The sequence below is a fragment of the Actinia tenebrosa genome, unplaced genomic scaffold (genome assembly GCF_029948245.1).
Source record: "Actinia tenebrosa isolate PJP-AT-01 unplaced genomic scaffold, QUT_ActTen_1.0 utg344__unscaffolded, whole genome shotgun sequence".
NCBI classification, from domain to species: domain Eukaryota; kingdom Metazoa; phylum Cnidaria; class Anthozoa; order Actiniaria; family Actiniidae; genus Actinia; species Actinia tenebrosa.
This window is the reverse complement of record NW_028292606.1, coordinates 453,835-473,546: the sequence shown is the minus strand read 5'-3', so window position 1 is coordinate 473,546 and position 19,712 is coordinate 453,835. Positions and strand designations below refer to the sequence as shown.

At 36.6% G+C, this 19,712-nt stretch overlaps 1 protein-coding gene across 7 annotated transcripts in view; it reads left to right on the top strand.

Annotated features, from left to right (window-relative positions):
• The window catches only part of LOC116307005 (uncharacterized), a 130,204-nt gene that overhangs the window by 66,375 nt on the left and 44,117 nt on the right, over positions 1 to 19,712 (top strand). For 2 of the 7 annotated variants that reach the window (XM_089025481.1, XM_089025476.1), the window contains exons 86-107: positions 537 to 777; positions 944 to 1,213; positions 1,536 to 1,796; positions 2,117 to 2,146; positions 2,391 to 2,444; positions 5,426 to 5,473; positions 5,706 to 5,921; positions 6,555 to 6,608; positions 6,909 to 6,965; positions 7,121 to 7,464; positions 7,787 to 8,030; positions 8,400 to 8,429; positions 10,112 to 10,461; positions 10,920 to 11,160; positions 11,472 to 11,528; positions 13,676 to 13,720; positions 14,061 to 14,401; positions 14,477 to 14,708; positions 15,820 to 15,864; positions 16,326 to 16,666; positions 18,088 to 18,319; positions 18,932 to 18,976. In XM_089025481.1, coding sequence (XP_088881607.1) covers positions 537 to 777; positions 944 to 1,213; positions 1,536 to 1,796; positions 2,117 to 2,146; positions 2,391 to 2,444; positions 5,426 to 5,473; positions 5,706 to 5,921; positions 6,555 to 6,608; positions 6,909 to 6,965; positions 7,121 to 7,464; positions 7,787 to 8,030; positions 8,400 to 8,429; positions 10,112 to 10,461; positions 10,920 to 11,160; positions 11,472 to 11,528; positions 13,676 to 13,720; positions 14,061 to 14,401; positions 14,477 to 14,708; positions 15,820 to 15,864; positions 16,326 to 16,666; positions 18,088 to 18,319; positions 18,932 to 18,976 — 3,778 coding nt within the window. The remainder of the gene's footprint in view (positions 1 to 536; positions 778 to 943; positions 1,214 to 1,535; positions 1,797 to 2,116; positions 2,147 to 2,390; positions 2,445 to 5,425; positions 5,474 to 5,705; positions 5,922 to 6,554; positions 6,609 to 6,908; positions 6,966 to 7,120; positions 7,465 to 7,786; positions 8,031 to 8,399; positions 8,430 to 10,111; positions 10,462 to 10,919; positions 11,161 to 11,471; positions 11,529 to 13,675; positions 13,721 to 14,060; positions 14,402 to 14,476; positions 14,709 to 15,819; positions 15,865 to 16,325; positions 16,667 to 18,087; positions 18,320 to 18,931; positions 18,977 to 19,712) is intronic. The other 5 variants (XM_089025480.1, XM_089025477.1, XM_089025478.1 and 2 more) reach the window with 5 other exon arrangements.

The window sequence follows — 19,712 nt, the reverse complement described above, 5'->3', positions numbered from 1 at the left end:
TCATGACCGTGAAGGTGATTTTATATCTGATATAGATTCGTCTTCATTTGCATAAACTTTAACTTGGATTTTCTCTATCAAACTTGGTTCATTTCGTAAAGAATTCTGTACCATATGAGAACATACATCATGCGTTTTCTAAGCCGTTTAATAAACTCGCAGATCGTGTCTTATCGGGTCTAAAACCACTCGGCTGCGCCTCGTGTTTTATACCCGATAAAACACTCCTGCTCGTTTTTTAAACAGTACTTAATTATAGAATATTTTCCCCGGGAGTTGATTACAGTAGCCGAATTTCATGGGCCTTACAAAATTTAATATATTGCTTAAAATTACCCGTCATCTGATGCAACGTAGTCGATCACAATGCGGGTTTTTCTTATTTATCTCGATTTTTTATTCGCTTCATTATTTTTTAATGTTAAAAGTTTTTGGGTGCATTTGACAAATCTGACTGTCTAGATGCTTACATTTAGTTCTACGTCGCTCCTTATCATGATTACCATGACTCACATGCGATACTGTTTTCTTCGAAGGCCGTATTTGTACTAACAGATGGTAAACAAACAAAAGATAAAGGCAGTTTTACAGCTCTTAATGTGGCGTCGGCTCCAATCAAGGCTCTGAACGCCAAAGTTTACGCTGTCGGTATTGGATCCTCCGTTGATGAGAATGAACTTCTTCAGATTGCTTCGGCACCGTCATATGTTTTTAGAGTTTCCTCCTTTAAGAAGCTTGACGAGAAGCTTGTGGAATTAAGAAATGCGGGCTGTAAAGGTGAGAGCATTACCTTGTAGACTGAAATAGAAAATCACAGTAAAGAGAATAATATGTAAAGTCATGTTTTGCCTAAAAGCGGAGCTCCCAATGGGTACAGGGAGCCCAATTTAGATAATATAAATTCATAATTAATTTAATGTAATGAATTGTAATGATGTTTTAGGTGCACTAATACCCGTTCCAACAACTGAACCAACTGAGCCTGTCACGCCGACATCCGATCCTTGTGAAAACGTTGAATGTAGTTCTCCCCCCTACTCAGAATGTCGCGTAATAGATGGTGTTCCAAAGTGCCAATGCAGGCTTGGATGTCCCTTAATATCAGCACCTGTTTGTGGTTCTGACGGTAAAACGTATTCGAACGATTGCGTCTTGAAAGCTGCTTCTTGTAAAAATAATAAACTCATTACAATTGCAAGTCAAGTGGCATGCCGTAAGTATTATAATAATATGACTGTAGTGATAACAGATCCACATGCAAAGGGGGAAAAGCCAAGCAATATTGAGCCAATATTTAACGTTATTCGAAAAACTATTCCTTGGTCAACTTGGTGAAAATAAAATGTGCCCTTTTCCAATCGTCTGGCACGGACCTCTTTTAGCTTGACCAATCATTTACAGCGCATGAACTAGGTAATTCTAAGTTCATAGCTTCAAAATTGCTGTTACAAGTCATTCTTGCTATTGCGAGACTCCATTTGTTCAGAATTTTTTGCTTATAACAAAATGTTCTCTACGGCATTATTTCATTTCAGCAACCACTGAACCAACTGAACCAACTGAGCCTATCACGCCGACATCCGATCCTTGTAAAAACGTTGAATGTAGTTCTCCCCCCTACTCAGAATGTCGCGTAATAGATGGTGTTCCAAAGTGCCAATGCAGGCTTGCATGTCCCTTAATATCAGCACCTGTTTGTGGTTCTGACGGTAAAACGTATTCGAACGATTGCGACTTGAAAGCTGCTTCTTGTAACAACAATAAACTCATCACTATTTCAAGTCAAGGAGAATGCCGTAAGTATTATAACAATACGACTGTAGTAATAACAGACCCATATGAGAGGGGGGAAACGCAAGCAAACTCCTTCCTCCATAAGAGGTAAAGTAAAACCATTGTTTCGATGTTGTTAGAAATCCTAGCAACTAAATTGCTCGTGCCGGCTTGTTTGTCAGCCCTTTTTTTGCTCAGTGTCTGGGGCGTATCCATGAATTGTTTGTTGACGGTATGTCCCAAATAAAGAAATATGAAAATAGGGAGATATTATGCATCGCTTCGAAAAGTGTGAAACTAATGTGATTCCTCTACTGACATCTTACATGTTTGTATCTTATAGCAGTAACTACAACACAGCCTTCTACAACAGGTAATGCCATAATGATGAAGCATGTATGGCGCAGGGGGTGTATTTCTAGATTTTTATAATGTTTTTAGTCATGTTTACAGCGGCCATTATGGGGTACCAAAACAATACATTTTCTATCCTCCGGGAATTTAACTCTATTTTTATGCAAATACTGTGCGGAAAGTTTCTATTGTTTATGGCTGTCTTCTCACATGAGTGAAAACGCTCTATTCCTAACTTGTATCAATTTTTCTCTTAACAAAAGCAGCTCCACCTACGTATACAACGTCAGCTACCCCAGAACCTACAACTTCTTCAGGTACGAAAGTATACAATAATTTTTTTTTAGTTACGCATAATTAACTAATAGGTTCAAAGGTTTTTATTTTCCACAAATACATAATACATAAATTACAATAAGAAAAAATGGAAAGGTGGAGGGTGCAAGAGAGACAAGCCAAGAGGGTTAAACAATGTACTCTTGCACCCAGGACTAATTTACAAATAGATAGTATGAAGCGTGGAGATTGCATAGACCAATCAAGCTCTATTAATAAAAGATGATATAAATTTTTAAAAAAATTTGTTTTTCAATACTGATACAAAACAATTTTTGGGTTATATTTACGAGGAAAGAAGAGAGATGAAAAGAGAAAGAAGAATTTTTAATTTCTACTGGAATGTTCACACCGAACTGACCATAATTTAAATTTTTTCGAGGAAGAAAAAGATTTTTGTTGGTTTTCTAATGGACTTTTTCAGTTAACTGAGTTGCAAAACTTCTTCAGATATTAAGTAGTTGTGCGTTAATGTATGTGTAAAGTGAATAGGGAAAGGAAAGAAAGTAACGCCATCATGGAGTTCGATGTACGCTTCATTCACGCCCTAAAGCCTGCATAACTTTGGTCTCCACCTAGAGATTGTTACTTTATTTTCGACTTCCTGTTGCTCATGCATCAGGGTCTGCCATAAATTTGTGTAGAATATTTACGTGTTCTAGTGAAGGTGTTTTTATTGTTGAAGTTGAGCATTTTTTACTTTACCTTTGGTATTTGTGAATATTTCGACGCTGAAATGAGGCTAACTCTGAGCAAATGAGTCTTCAATCAAGGAACGCAGGGGTAATTTAGGAACTGAAAGAGGTCTTTTATCGGGTGATGGCGAATCCAAAAGCCATCACTTTGTTATTGGCTGGTGCAACAACGAAAAGAGAAACAAGAAACAGAAAAAAAATGACCTTTGTTACCCTTAAATCCATTAACTGTTTGGAGGTGACCAAAGGAAAGCACAAAATGGGAAAAAGAACGGTGTTCCCAAGAAAATAGACATAGTTTTTTAAATACCGAATCATATTTGAAAAAAATTGCATGGTATCCGGTAAAATGCATGGTCTATTTTAACAGCACGTTTGCTTCTAATTTCATTTTCGTCGCAAATTAACTTGCGTAACTCATTTCGCATTGTGGCTGCCATTTTGATACGAATGCAGCAAGCATCTAATTCCATAAGAAGAAAGGTTGGACGTTTGAGTATTTACCATGCGCATGTGCCAACAGGATTCTTTCGAATAGTTTGGAGCTACTAAATTGGATATGCAAGGCACACCTCGAAAGGATTTATATATCAATCAGTCGCACTTTGCATGGCCTTCGCTAGAGGCACGATCGTCCATAACTTAGTGCATGATGTTTGTTCTGAACCAGATGCATTATATAGGATACTAAAACCGAAGAGTATATCATTTCATGCAGATCCTTGTCATGCTCACAAATGCGGTCGCCCATATTCCGTATGTATGGCCCAACGAGAAAAGCCAATGTGCATTTGTCTACCGTGCCCAATGATTAGATATCAACCTGTGTGCGGATCGGACGGCAAGACATACAGCGACGAATGCCGTTTACGTATAAAAGCGTGTAGGACAAATAAATTTATTGAAGTTGTTAGCGAAGGGATATGCCGTGAGTAAACCATGTTATTAATTCTGTTCACTGATCGAATGGCATTCGAACATTCCTTCTTTTAGTTGAAATGTTTGAGTATTGAGTCAAAGGGCAACACCACGGTCAAACGTTTGCGCAATGTAAGTTGTTAGCGAAGGGATATGCCTTGAGTAAACCATGTTATTAATTCTGTTCACTGATCGAATGGCATTCGAACATTCCTTCTTTTAGTTGAAATGTTTGAGTATTATGTCAATGGGCAACACCACGGTCAATAAACGTTTGCGCAATGTAAGACTTTCAGTATTTGTGTTGAAAAGGCACTTGGCAGGCTTAAAACAAAGAATATGAAATATAATAAAATAAAGTACAACAAAATAAAGGGATTTCTTCATATCAGTTTTCGTTTTGCTGTCGATAACATTTAAAAAAATGTTTCTTTCAGAGCTAATTACGAGCGAGTCAATTAATCGGGACAAGTCGCTTTTTTTCTGTAAAGTACAACCAAATATAAGGATTTCTTCACATCAGTTCTCGTTTTGCTATCGATAACAAAAAAAATGTCTCTTTAAGAGCTAATTAAAAGTCAATCGGGAGAAGTCGCTTTTTTTGCTCCAAAGAAGGACTAACGCTTACATTTTCAAAACAGTTCCGAACTTGCATAATGAAGACCCTGACAATGCATCACCTTACTTTTTATTGCAAAACAAAATTCCCAAACTCCGTTTCTTTAAATTAATTTTATGCAAAAAAACAAAACAAAACAACAACGAAAAAAAAAAAGCTTAATTTACTGTTTAATTTACCTTTAATTTCCGTTACTGGATAGTAAATTAGGTGATTAGAGCCAATTTTTTGTCAAACATCGACTAAACAAGAGAGAATGATACACAGTTTAAGAAACGGAACCCCCCTTTGAAAAATCCTGGATCCTCCACTGGTGAAACGTGAAACGCACGGCGTCTAAGTGCTAAGTAGTTCAATTAGCAAGGGCATGCGAAACCGAAAGGTTGCTGTACGAGTAATTTCAATTTAATGTGTGTCTTCAAAGCACTACAAAGTACTGCATGCGCAACCCCTCCTCTTGCAATAAACATTTTAGTACTATTTAGCAATTAGTCTTCGAGTCCGAATGGGCTATCGACTTATAGGTCATGAGGGCGAGGACTAAGTAGTTTAGTCAAATCCAATAAGTCAAATATACAGATGCAAACATGTTTTGAATTCGAGTCTTTTAGTAGTAAAACTTTAAGTGATGGACACCAAATATTGATTAGTCGTCAAATGCGGACTAAATTGGTTCTCAGAATATCCTTTTCCATTTTTATATTTTGTTTTGTTTTGTTTGCAATTTCAGCAACCAAACCAGTGACAAAGACTACCACCGCACAAGTTATAAGACCAGGTTTGCTAAACTTATTGTTATTGTGGTACTGCGAGCGCATATCTATAGCATATATAATTAAGATGACGCATAAGGCTGCAACAATATGTGACCTCTCATATCTCTAAATGGTTTAGTTAGTAACCTGGGACAATTGCCACGTTAAAGAATTGAAAAACAAAAATAAATTGCTGGGTTCAGTGGATGAGAGTAAACCATTTTATCTTATAAACACATAATATTTTGTAAACAGATACTTGTCTTGGGTACAAATGTACGTCACCTCCCTACTCCAGATGCATCATGATTAGTGGCAAACCAACATGTATATGCCAGTCTTGTCCAGTCGGAGGTGTACCTGGTTATGTATGTGGATCAGATGGGAACACCTACATCAATACGTGCCAGCTTAGAGCTAAAGCATGCGTCACAAACAAATATATCACAGTCGTTGGCCAAGGAAAATGCCGTAAGTACAACAACAGATTGAAGGGTTGTCACATAGAAATTTCGTGTGAAAAAATGAGTTTTGAGGGATAATAAAGTGTTCGCACATGCATACTTTATGCATGCAATAGTTGTCAGTGCCGTAAGTTACAAAAACATTGGTTTTATGATGAACATGGATCTTGTCAGCTAGCAGTATTTAACATATGAATACATCTTACGAGACAACGCGTAATAGGGATTGAGTTTAAATGGATAGATGTATTTAGAGACCAGAACTGATATTTGCGTTCTATAGGAAATGCCAATACTATTCTTATTAAAAGTAAAGACAAACACACGAAACTCTTATATTTCCCGTCATCTTTGCTTTGTTTTGCCCTCTTGCAAGATGGCAGCCGTATCGTCGAAATAGTACAATGGTTCAGGCCTCTGCTTAGAAAGGTTTTCTCTCGATTTCTCTTACATAGTAAAATGAGTCGATAAAACCAAGCAGTAGCCTTCGTCGTTTATAACCTATACCTTTACAATAAAATACCATGGCCTTAAGCATTTGAGGTTTTGATGTCTGTTTCGTATCAATAAAGAAACCCTGACATCAAATTTAGCATTTTTATATTATTGGCCGTTGCTAACGTTCTACATTTTGTCATAGCTACGGTCGTACCAACTCCATCAACAACAAAGATACCTGTTTCGCCTGAAAAAGGTAAGGATTGCAGTTTATTGAAAATACACCAATTTCTCGTCTGTGGATGTAGTGATGTAGTGTATCAGCACAAAACCAAAGTGAATAAATGGTACTGTCGATTTTCGTATTCTTATTTGATGGTGGTGGTTGTAGGGAATTAAGAGGGCCAGGGTTGATTTTACGGTCATCTTTCTAAGGCCTTATGTAACGAGCTTTCGCAGTTGTAACATATAAAGCATGGCCATTTATTTCGATGGTTGTATTAGTACATGTAATTGGCTTATTTGCACTTTCAATCACATTGTTTTATATTAACAGACACACCCGCTCGTACAACAGTGTCTCCAACGGTAACCCCTACGCCTGAAGTCAAAGGTGAGAACATTAGGAACAACGTGTACTTTTGCTAGTTAATCCGTGTTCATATTGAGCTAAAGGCTCGGTCAATGTAGTTTTTTTTAATGATATGAGAGAATTTAGCTTTTCACTTTTATAAATGATGACTCACTTATTATTTGAATTGTTTTTAGTGGAATGTGAGGATAAGGTAGACATAGCATTCTTGATGGACTCATCTGGAAGCCTAGGTCGTCGAAACTGGAAAACTCTACAGAACTTTGTAATTAGTATCATCGATGAAATTACTGTGAGCAGCGATGGAAATCACGCGGCTGCTGTGGTGTACAGTAGTGATGCTAAGGTTGCATTCGATTTCAATACCCTGCAAGGCTCCAGTGTCACAGCTGCAGAATATGGCAAACTTATGAATAAAGTGCAACTTCTGAGAGGATTTACTTTCACTGACAAGGCACTTGCTTTGGCCAACAGTAATATATTTACAAGGGCTGCTGGAATGAGGAAAGAGGCATCAAAGGTAAAAAATTATGTTGCACTGGTAAAAAATATCAGATTCTTAACCAAGCCAATCAGTACCGGGTTGGCTTACAATGATCGCTCTGTGCTTTTCACATGGTTGTGTAAGCCTTAGTGATAAGAAGTAATGAAAAAGCAAGAAATAAAAAAAATATTTGTATTTTATTTTTTATTTTTTAATAAATTAATAAAAAAGAAATAAAATAATTAAAAAAAGAAGAAATAAATTAACAAACAAAAACAAAAAATATAATATATATATATATCTATTCGAGATTGATTAATCTATGGCATTTTCCTTTTTTCCTTGTACTTTGTTGTAGGTCATCCTTGTAATAACCGACGGACAACAAACAAAAGACAGGGGTGACTATACTCCTGTAAAACAAGCATCTCAGCTTCTGAAGGATAAAGGCGTCTTGGTATATTCCCTTGGTATTGGACCTGGCGTTTCCAAATCAGAGTTATCGGACATTGCTTCAAATGAAAAGTCTGTCTTCATTGTTCCAACATTAGAGGATTTGCAGATAAGAGTCAGACCGATCTTAAACGCAATCTGTGCGGAAGGTACTTATTGAATTTCAGATTTCTTTTGTCGTGAAGTAATTTAGTGGTAACATGACTGAGAAACGCCGCCACATCTCTTGTGCAAATCTCATTCAAGATTGCTGCTTAACTCATTTGAAAATGGTAATGTCGCAATTACGAAATTGCGCATGTAATGACAAATGTGCCTTTTAACTTGGGTGTTGCAACTTGCTTTAATTTTTACATCGAGTAAATATCGTTTGTTGCGCCCTTTGATTGGTTAATAGTTCCATCACACAAAGAAGCTGATCCCTCAGGTTTAATATTAATAGATTTGAATTATATTCCCAATTGTTATTCCATTCAGTCACGCATGGTTTTCTTTTTAACGTTCAGTAAATTATTTAGTTTCAGCTAAAGCCGCAAGAGCTAAACCAGGTAAGGACGGATATAAATTGCATTATTGTAACATGTAAATCATTATTGATATTTTCCCCTTTTAAACTCGATGCAACACAAGTATATTTTCAATTGTAATAGACCAGTTTCGAGTTCCAGCTTACCGCTGTGTTTTTTAATTACTCATTTACTCCGGGTTACCCTCGAATCAGTGTCTAAATATTCACAAATACCAACATTAAATTATGCATAAATTCATAAATGCATAAATTCAGCACTAAAAACACCTTCATTAGAACACGTAATCTTAAAAGTGCAGTTTTCGTATGACTGTGAAAAGCTCAGTGCCGTGCCGTGACCATGATGTTTTCTAGAATTTTAATTGGCTGATTTTTTTATCGCGCAATGTGATTGGTCTGAAACTGCCGTGACTTTGGCGTGACCGTGCCCGCGCCGTGTTTATGCCGTGTTTATGCCGTGTTTATGCCGTGTTTATGCCGTGTTTATGCCGTGTTCTGGGTATTTGATTGGATAGAGAATGAATTCTCGTGCAATGTGATTGGTCTGGCGTATCCCTTGCTGTGTCACGACCGTGTTCGTGCCGTGAGCTTTTCGCAGTCATACGAAAACTGCTCTATAACATAATATGCACAAATTTAAGGCAATCCCTGACGCATGAGTAACTGGTAACTCGAAACACGTGAATATCCTACACAAATTTAAGGCAATCCCTGATGAATTAGCAACTGGGAACTCGAAACACATGGATATTCTACACAAATCTCGAAATACGTTGATATTCTACACACATTTAAGGCAACCCCTGATGCATTAGCAACTGGGAACTCGAAACACGTGGATATTCTACACAAATTTAAGGCAATCCCTGATGCATTAGCAACTGGTAACTCGAAACACGTGAATATCCTACACAAATTTAAGGCAATCCCTGATGCATTAGCAACTGGGAACTCGAAACACGTGGATATTCTACACAAATTTAAGGCAATCCCTGACGCATTAGCAACTGGGAACTCCAAACACGTGGATATTCTACACAAATTTAAGGCAATCCCTGATGAATTAGCAACTGGGAACTCCAAACACGTGGATATTCTACACAAATTTAAGGCAATCCCTGATGAATTAGCAACTGGGAACTCCAAACACGTGGATATTCTACACAAATTTAAGGCAATCCCTGACGCATGAGTAACGGGAAATCTAGAAACACGTGGATATTCTACACAAATTTAAGGCAATCCCTGATGAATTAGCAACTGGGAACTCCAAACACGTGGATATTCTACACAAATTTAAGGCAATCGCTTACGCATGAGTAACGGGGAACTCGAAACACGTGAATATCCTACACAAATTTAAGGCAATCCCTTACCCATGAGTAACGGGAAACTCGAAACACGTGGATATTCTACACAAATTTAAGACAATCCCTGATGCATTAGCAACTGGGAACTCCAAATGTGTTTTTTTCTCTTAGTAAGGTCCATTCTATAGTAAGGAATATATGTACTACGAAACAATACGAGTTGATTAAAATGCCACGAGTTTTGGTCGAATAGCTGAATATTATGAAGCACAAACGAGACTAAGACTGAGCAAATAGAACTCGAAACTGGAGCATTGTGCTTTTCAACGAGCGTGTTGCTCTCATATTATTTCATTATTTCTCAAAGCGTACATTCTTGTGTTTTTTGTAGCAGCACAACCATTGGACGTTGGTATTTTGCTTGATTCATCGGAAGATGTGGCCACCCAAGACTGGGCTCGTATAAAAACTTTTACTAAGAACTTTGTGAGGCAATTCCCTGAGGTGTCTCCAGGCGCCAATGGCACACGGTTTGGACTAATTTCCTTTTCCGAGGAACCAGTAGTTCACTTTAACTTCAGAACTCTCGAAGGCAATCGTCTGATTCCATCTGCAGTCCAGAGACTCATAGAAACTGCTCCTCGACAACCTGGAACTAAGAGAAGGATAGATACTGCTTTGGAACTGGCAGAGAAGGATTTATTTAGCGATAAAGGAGGCGCGCGAAGGAACGCTAAAAGGGTAATATAAACATTGTCTTCTTTACTATATAATAAGTTTATTCATGTATTGTACCCTTTTTATTTTTGTTTTATTATTGTTATTATTATTTATAGTGATACTCTTTAAAAAAAATTAAGCGAGATTTTGTTGCATGTTGCATACCAATCTCGAACTGCACTATGGGTAATGTAAATCCAATCATCAAAAGGTCACGAACAAAATGGATTTTTTCAAAACTTTGTTCTCACGTTTTAGGCTTCAATACTTGAACATGCAAGAAAACCTTGCTTGACTTTTGTTGAAGTAGCCTATTCAAACTAGGAATGGATGACAAGTTTTTAGTCTAAAATTTCATAGATAATTGAACCTAATAACAACAGCCATGATACTGATTCACCCGATTGATATGGAGCAACTGGATAATTTTAATTTTCACTCATTTTTGTTACTGACGTTTGACGTTATCACTTCAATAGAGAATTGTGCTGTTGATGACCGGTCCTCAAGCAACAGATAAACCTCACACACCACCTGAGAAGGTTGCCAAAAGGCTGGCTCAGAATGGAGTCAAAATTTATCCGTATGGAGTGGGACGAAGTATTAACAAGACCCAAGTGTTGGCTTTGGCTGCTAATGAAGATGATGTAACGCAGGTTGAAGAATATAATGAGCTTAAACCCGCTGCCGCAGCATTATTAGCCACCAGGGTTCGAGAAGGTAAAGTAATCGCTGAAGCCACTATCTGGGTTTGTGCAACTACGCAAACTTTTTCAAAACTCATAGACTTCGAAAATTCCCCCGTACTTTTATTGAACTTTCACAGTATTTAAAAATAGACCATTGTTACCTCTTGACAAGTGCAAATATAGTTTTAAGTTTGAGAAATTAATATAGAAATTAATATATCAAAGATGGAATTGGAATTTCACAATTAACGCTGTCCAAAACAGATAGAAAACGAAATAACATTCATCGTCAAAGATCGATTAAGGATAATCAGTTCTATGTATTATTCTTACGTTTTCCAGAAGAGGCTCCAACTACAGCTTCTACTGTTACTACAGAAGTTCTTCCGACTACGGAAGGTAATTTTCATTTGTTAGTAAACTATTTCTAGTTAAGGTATTAGGTCGACAATGCGTAAGATACCTGTAAGACATGATGATGATGATAATAATAATAATAATATTTATAATAATAATGATAATGATGAAGATGACGGTGATAATGATAATGATGATGACGATAATAATTATGATGATGATGTTAATGATGATGATGATGATGATGATAATGATGATACTGATGATGAAGATGATGATGAAGAAGATGATAATGATGTAAGTAAGTAAACTTTATTTAAAGAAGGTTTAAGAAAGTATTTATAAAAATACACCAGTTTAGCAAAGCTAATTTTACACTGGGCCTTCTAAAAAATAATAAAATAAGATTTAAAAAAACAACATGAATATATATGATAAATATGATATAAGAATAATTTACATAAATGCGTATATTACGTATGTATATATATATATGTTAAGTAATAAATTACCGTATGTCGAAATTATGTACATTTCTAAGAAGAATTTCTAGATTACGCCCTTTTTACAAATGACTTCAATGTTTAGTAGATTTAATATCTACTGGTAAAGTGTTATAGATTGTGGCTCCATTAAATCTTATGCCTTTTCTAGTTGTGGCTAATTTAAAGTTTGGTATCTATAGGTTGTTATTTAACGAACTTCTAGTGGTGCGTTTGGATACTGTAGAAAGTGGTATAAACATATTATTGATATAGCTTGGACAGTGACCATTCAAGGCTTTGTAAACTAGAGTATCTGATTTAAGCATCACCCTGTTTTCAATTGGTAGAACTTGAGATCTTTTAAAAAGAGGTCCAGTGGATGAAAAACTAGGTACATCAATTATTGATGATGATGATGCATGATGATGATGATGATGATAATAATAATAATAATATGGTTCCGAAAATTAAAAGCCAACCTTTTTTTATTATTGGCGGCTTTCTTCCAGGTGTTTCGCCGAAAAAAAGCGGTGAGCTTAGCACTCAAATGAAAATCAAACTGAAATAGATTTATAAATACATATTAATATAAATAGATGAAAAAATAGATAATAGTGAAAAAAATAAATGAAATAGTATTATAACCACAAAAATAATAGAAATAATACTAAATTCAATTATATTATTATGGTTATATTTGTTAATTTGTTTGAAATAAATGTTTTAGGACGTTCAAGGGCAAAAGTTCGCATCATGAGAATTTTTTTTAAATTTTGCATCATGAAACTACATCATACTAGAAGTAAATTAAGCATAACAACAACAAAAAATGGGGGTCCCCGATTTCGTTTAGCCGTCAGAATGCGTGAAAGATCACCGTTTTTCAGTGAAATACGAAATTCTCCCCATGACTCTAAAAAATAGCCAAATATTTCTTTAGATTTTAAACATTGTGTTTGAAATTAGAAATATTATGTACTTATTGACTGAGTGGGAGGGCCGTACGGGAAAATATTTGGCTCGAGGTGATGCCGTACGGACCGAGCGCACCGAGAGCCAAATATTTTCTCGTACGGCCCGACCTAACTCAGTCAATTAGCATTTTATCATATGACCCTCACGAAAATAAAAATAATTAAAAAAAAGAAAGCGCGCGGATTCGAGCAGGGCCGGACGGGTTTTTCCGGCCCGCTTACGTCAACCCGTCCGGCCCCCATCACGTGACTTTTTCCAATGGTTTTATTAGAGCGCGCGAGCAGGGCCGTACGGGTCATATGATAAAAAATGTTATTTGGCTACAAGTGTGCATGGACTTGGAGCATTCCCGTTACGTGAAATCCTATTCCAATTATGCACAAAATATGTAATTTCGATTTTATCCCATCGTTATATTTTCTATTTGTCCCCTAAAGCTGTGTACTGTGAAGTACTTTCGAAAAACGAAATAAAAAAGGCGGTCCCCGACTTTGATATTAACAAATTTTTATAATGTTTTAGAATGTCATCATCACGATGAACGTGCGCTCACTAAATTCATGGGTAGAAAGAATGCGCGCGAACAATGCCCATGAACGTCCTTAACACAATTTCCCTGATGATGAGCGTTTAGCCCGAAAGGTCGAAATAAATATTTTATATACAAGGTTATTGACACCTAATTTACTACATAACCTCAGTCAAATCTCTTTACTTTTTTTTTTTTAGAAAAAAAGCCCACTCAAACGGCAGATGTTACTCCAACCCCTGAAGGTGACTTGTGCGTTCTTAGTTTATACAGTTTGTTTCAATTCTGTTGATCTTGTTCTTGTTGCTGTTGAGGTTTAGTTTTTGTTCTTAATTGAGGAGGCTGCCTACAGCCCCGTTTACGCTGGCGATTTTTGCGGCGATTTTTGATGCGATTTTTGTGGCAATTTTCGGAAATATGAAATGCCAAGGGTTTAAGTTGAATAGCTGAATATCATAACGCACAAACGAGACTACGACTGAGCAAAGAGAGCTCGAAACTGAAGTATTTCAATTTTTTCAATGTGTAACGTAATTAATATGTTTCATCCAGATTAACTACTGAGTTTTGTTTTTTTTCCCGCAGCCAAACCAAAAGCGACAGATTTAATGTTCTTGGTTGATAGTTCTAGAGGCGTGCCTTTTAACAGGATGAAGAGTTTTACCAAATCACTCTTGAGATATTTCAAGATCTCTCCTGGAGGTACTCACGTAGCATTCGCAGTGTACGCCAATAAAGGGTCACTGAGATTCTCATTTCCGTCAGCCGATATACTACGGTACCGATACAACACTGAAACGGTCAATGAGAATATAGACGCGGTACTTCCTGAGACTGGAGATCAGAGAAACATGCGAGGGGGTCTTCAAGTGGCACAGATTGGATTTAGCGACTCAAAATATGGTGCACGACCTGACGCAAGAAAGGTAGGAATATTCAAATCAGATAGTGTTAATCTAAAATTTGGGATTGGATTCATATTTTGATTGATTCCGTTGTAGATTTTGGTTATTCTTTCCGGAGGTGACTTGGATCCACGATATGCAGCACAAAGAAGACAATTAGTGAACCAGTTGAAGAATGGAAATGTTGGGATACACGTTATACGGGTAGGACGTCGTCGTGACCCATCTCAATTGAATGAAGTGGTTAGCAGCCCCAGTAGCGTATTAAATCCTGACACCTACGATCAGTTGCCAGCACAGAGCCGACCGCTCATACAGGCTATAGAAGGTTTGTTGTAGGAATTGCATTTTTTTTTTCCACGTTAAAATTCTGTGATTTTTTTAAAGTACAAGGAAGGATAATATAGTCTAGTTTAAAATTATTTTATAACTTGATATTATGAAGATACACCCCCTCGGGATATTTGGGGATGTCTGTTCTTGGATAAGAAAGTAGCCCGGAGTTCGAACACAGAAGACCTTGGTGAAGAATTATCGCTCGTCACTTTTGTTGTACGGCATGCATCTGTTCTTGAATTTACATTGATCTACATCTTTTGTAAGGTTCCACCTGATTTGGTGCAAGAAATACACAACTTCAACCAATCTATTTACGCAAAAGATACGAATTTATCTACTGTATATTTGTTGAAACAACTGATAATGTAACCTTACGACTGAATACAATTTTTGCAAAGTTACGCTTGTGGCGCTTAAAGAATTATCTAACAACTAACCCAAATACAACTAAATACATGATATTAGCTCGTACCAAGTCGGCTATGGTCCACTATAACGTATATACTGTTTGGTGGCCATACTAGGCACCTTAAGCTGCAGGACGGCAACGACGACGACGACGGCAAACATACAATAGCACTAATTGCGCTATTCAATAGATACTCGTTGGAATGTACGAAACACTGTGCATCATTACCGTCTTATCCTGAAAGTAAGACGTGAAATATCCTATTTTTACGTCCTAAAGAGAACGGCTAGGCAAAAAGCTTATCTATGCTGATTTTCGTTATAAGTAAAGCGCTCCCAAAAGACGACATTTCACTCTAAAACGGGGATGCTTATTGAGTAAAATACTAGGTAAACACGAAATAATAATACAATAGAAGGCTGAAGCGCCTCAATTTCGCCGACAGTCAATTTGCACATGAAATGAGTTGTTCGTTTAACATGTAATTAAATCACTTTTTCAAAATACTGAATCTTTTTTTATCATTGTATTCTCTTCCCTACCGGTAGTACACCTCATGGTATAGTAGTGTAAAGAACTTTTGAAATCCTTGGAGCGTATCCACGCTAGGAATGCTAAGAATGTAAAATAACCGCTAAACCCACCTTTCCATTTATGTACAAGTGATATCATAATTCATTTTTTTTACTAGGAAAGGTCCCGTCTCGTGCTCCAGAACCTACACCGATTACTGCAGGTGATATGTTTTCATATTTTTGTGGTTAATTTTTTAATTTCATTGTTGTTTTCGTGCACTCTTTCTATCCTTCCTCCCACCTTCCTCCCCTCCCTCGCTCCCTTCCCCGCTCCCTCCCCCCTCCCTCCCTTCCTTACTTCCTTTCTTCCTCCCTTCCTTCCTTCCTTCCTTCCTTCCTTCCTTCCTTCCTTCCTTCCTTCCTTCCTTCCTTCCTTCCTTCCTTCCTTCCTTCCTTTTCCTTTGTTTTGATTGTTTGCTTATTTATTTCTTCGTTTTCTTCTTTCTTTTATACGAAGCTTTGGTGTTATATTCTTTTGTTATTATTATTTATTAATATTTATTTATTTATTTATTTATTTTTGATATGCATTGTCCCATTATGGTTGTTGCTTACATTCAAAAGGCCATGTTCAAGTAGGGTTACTTACACATATTTGGTAATCTTTTTTTTTTCTTTTTAGCAAAATCAAAGCCCATTGACCTTATGTTCTTGGTTGATAGCTCTAGAGGTGTACCTTTCAACAGGCTGAAGAGCTTTTCCAAATCACTGTTGAGATATTTCCAGATCTCTCCTAAAGGTACTCACGTAGCGTACGCAGTGTACGCCAATGGAGGAGCAATGAGATTCTCATTTCCGTCAGCCGGCCAACTGCAGTACCGGTACAACACTGAAACGGTCGATGAGAATATAGACACGGTCCTTCCTGAGAGTGGAGATCAGAGAAACATCCGTGTAGGTCTTCGAATGGCAAAGGCTGGATTTAGCGATCCGAGATATGGTGCACGGCCAGACGCAAGAAAGGTAGAAATATTTAAGGTGGAACCAAACTAATTCAGAGCGAATTTTGGACAATTTTATTCTCGCTCCCTTCACAAAACTATTACTTCAATTTAACTGTATTTTTCATATAATGTGCTTGGATTATCCTAGATTCTAACAGTGTATTTTATTTTAAGATTTTTTAAAATGTTTAGCCTATTACGGCCGAAAATCAAACAGTGTTATTTTTAGTTTTTTGCTTTTTTCTCCTCATCCTCAGTTACGATTTTTCTAAAATTTTCAGAATCTTATCATCTAGTAGTAATGCAAATTTGGATGGAAATTCTTGGGCAGAAAAAAAGTTATGACGCCGCTTGAAAATTCGATACAAAATTTGAAGCATATGAAACATCGCGCTTTAGAAACATTACCATGGAATGGATTGCCTTGATGTTTTTAACATATCCATTTCCAAGTATTGCGGATAAGCCTTAACACCTCACCCCGCTAGAAATAATTAATTCAATATCGGTCTACAGCAACGCTCTCGGACATTCCACAATGTTAACTTCGGGACAGTTCGGCAGAATATCTGCATAAACACAATGACATTGAAGATGTCGTTATGCAGATATTCTCCCGAACTTAACCGTGTGGAACGACCGAGAGCGTTGTTGTCGATCGACAAGGTGAGAGATCGTTTGGTACACCTCACTTTAAAAAATGTTTTCTTCAAAATTTGGATAGGACGAGCTGTAGAAATTTCACTGCCATCTAGATAAAGCTCTGGTCTATTGATGTAGAAAGTTTGAAGAAAAAACTTGGAGCAGTTTTAAAGAAAACGGCGAAAATGTGATTTTTAGCAAAATTCTCATTTTTGAGTTTTACAACGACAATTATTAAAAAAACATTTATTCGATGAGTTTTTAAGATTTGATGCTGAGTTTTCATAAGGCTTATCCCTAACACTTGGAAATAGATATGTGAAAACTTCGAGGCAATCCGTTTCATGGTAATGTTTTTAAAGCGCGATGTTTCATATGCTTCGAATTTTGGGTCGAATTTTAAAGCGGCGTCATAACTTTTTTTCTGCCCAAGACTTTCCATCCAAATTTGTACACAGGTTGCATTAGTACTAGATGATAAGATTCTGAAAATTTTAGAAAAATCGTACCCGAGGATGAGGAGAAAAAAGCAAAAAACTAAAAATAACACTGTTTGATTTTCGGCCGTAATAGGCTAAACATTTAAAAAATCTTAAAATAAAATACACTGTTAGAATCTAGGATAATCCAAGCACATTATTTGAAAAATACAGTTAAATTGACGTAATAGCTTTGCGAAGGGAGCGAGAATAAAATTGCCCAAAATTCGCTCTGAATTAGTTTGGTTCCACCTTTTAAATCAAATAGTGTTAATTAAAATTTGAGTTTGGATTTATGTTTTGATTGATTCCAATATAGATTTTAGTTATCCTTTCCGGAGGTGACTTGGATCCACGATATGCAGCACAAAGAGGACAATTAGTGAACCAGTTGAGGAATGGAAATGTGGGGATATACGCTGTACGGGTAGGACGTCGTCGTGACCCATCTCAATTGAATGGAGTGGTTAGCAGCCCCAGTAACGTATTAAATCCTGACACCTACGAACAGTTGCCAGCACAGACCCAACCGCTCATGCAGGCTATAGAAGGTTAGTTTTGGAAATATCATTTTTCTGTGATAAATATGTGTGATCTGGCCTTGATTAGGAAAGGGTGGGTGAATTTGATTTGTGTAGCGCTTTTTTCCAAATTGTTCACACAATATCAGTATAATCGGTCTGAAAACGTTCAATTCATATTTATTAGGAAAGGCTCCAACTCGTGTTATTTCTCAATTGACACGGTTTTCTTTGTTATTCACAAGGCTTTATTTTTGTTATAACACTCATTATAAATGCGAGGTCAATATATAGTTATTAACCCGGTTAATAACTATATATAGACCGTTCGTATTTATAATGAGCAACATTTGATAGAAAACCTTCTCAATTGATAAATAACATAATTAATTGCCTCCGTTCTCGGTAATTAACTCTTACTTCCTGAAGATACAACTACTACTCAAGGTGATTGATACTTGATGTTTCTGTATTCGTGCTATATGCTATATTTAGAGATTGCATTTTGCTGTGATAATTATGTGTAATCTGGCCTTACTTAAGGAAAGGATGAGTGAATGTGTTTTGTATAGGCGCTTGGTTCCAAATTATTGACACAATTCAGTATAATCGGTTTGAAAACGTTTAATTAATATTTATCAGGAAGGGATCCAACTCGTGTTCCTGAAGCTACACCTACTACTCAAGGTATTTGATACTTGATGTTTCTTTATTCGTTCTATCTGCTATATTTAGTAATTGCATTTTGCTGTGATAGCGGAGCTCCCGAGTGGAGCACCATACTTAAGAAAAAGTGGTAAACCATCGAGTTGATTTTTCATGGCTTGGCTGACGTCACTTCCGTCCGTACGTCCGTGTACACAACACAGGGATCCCGATTGATGTCAGAGAAAAACTACTCGTAAATGCGGATCTCAAATGCACAGAAAAATTAGTTTTAGGACAAATTATAGACTAACAACAATTAAAAAAAACTTTCATATAGTCAAAGGTATATCATGAAGTGTTCTGCAAGAAGTCAGGTGTGTGTTTTTTAGCAAACAGTAATATATTATTTAATAATGATTTTGACAAGAATTTTTATCGACAAATCAAAGAATTTCTCTCAAAACTGTTAATATTTCTATATATAAGCTTAATTGATTTTAATGCTGGATGAAATATAATCCGGAGAGCAAATATTGCAACAAGTATTTGGCCTTTATTTAGCATTGTAAATCTTTAACAATTCGGTTGTTTTTAACCCAATATCGTATGTTTTTCGTTCGCTTCGCTTCGTCCGATGGATTTTATTTTCATCTTTCAGTTTTATCTAAATTGGGCTCCCTATTGCGAGATCCGCTTTTAGGCAGTGCCTAAATATATATATATATATATATATATTCAATATGTATGATCTGGCTTTACTTAAGGAAAGGGTAGG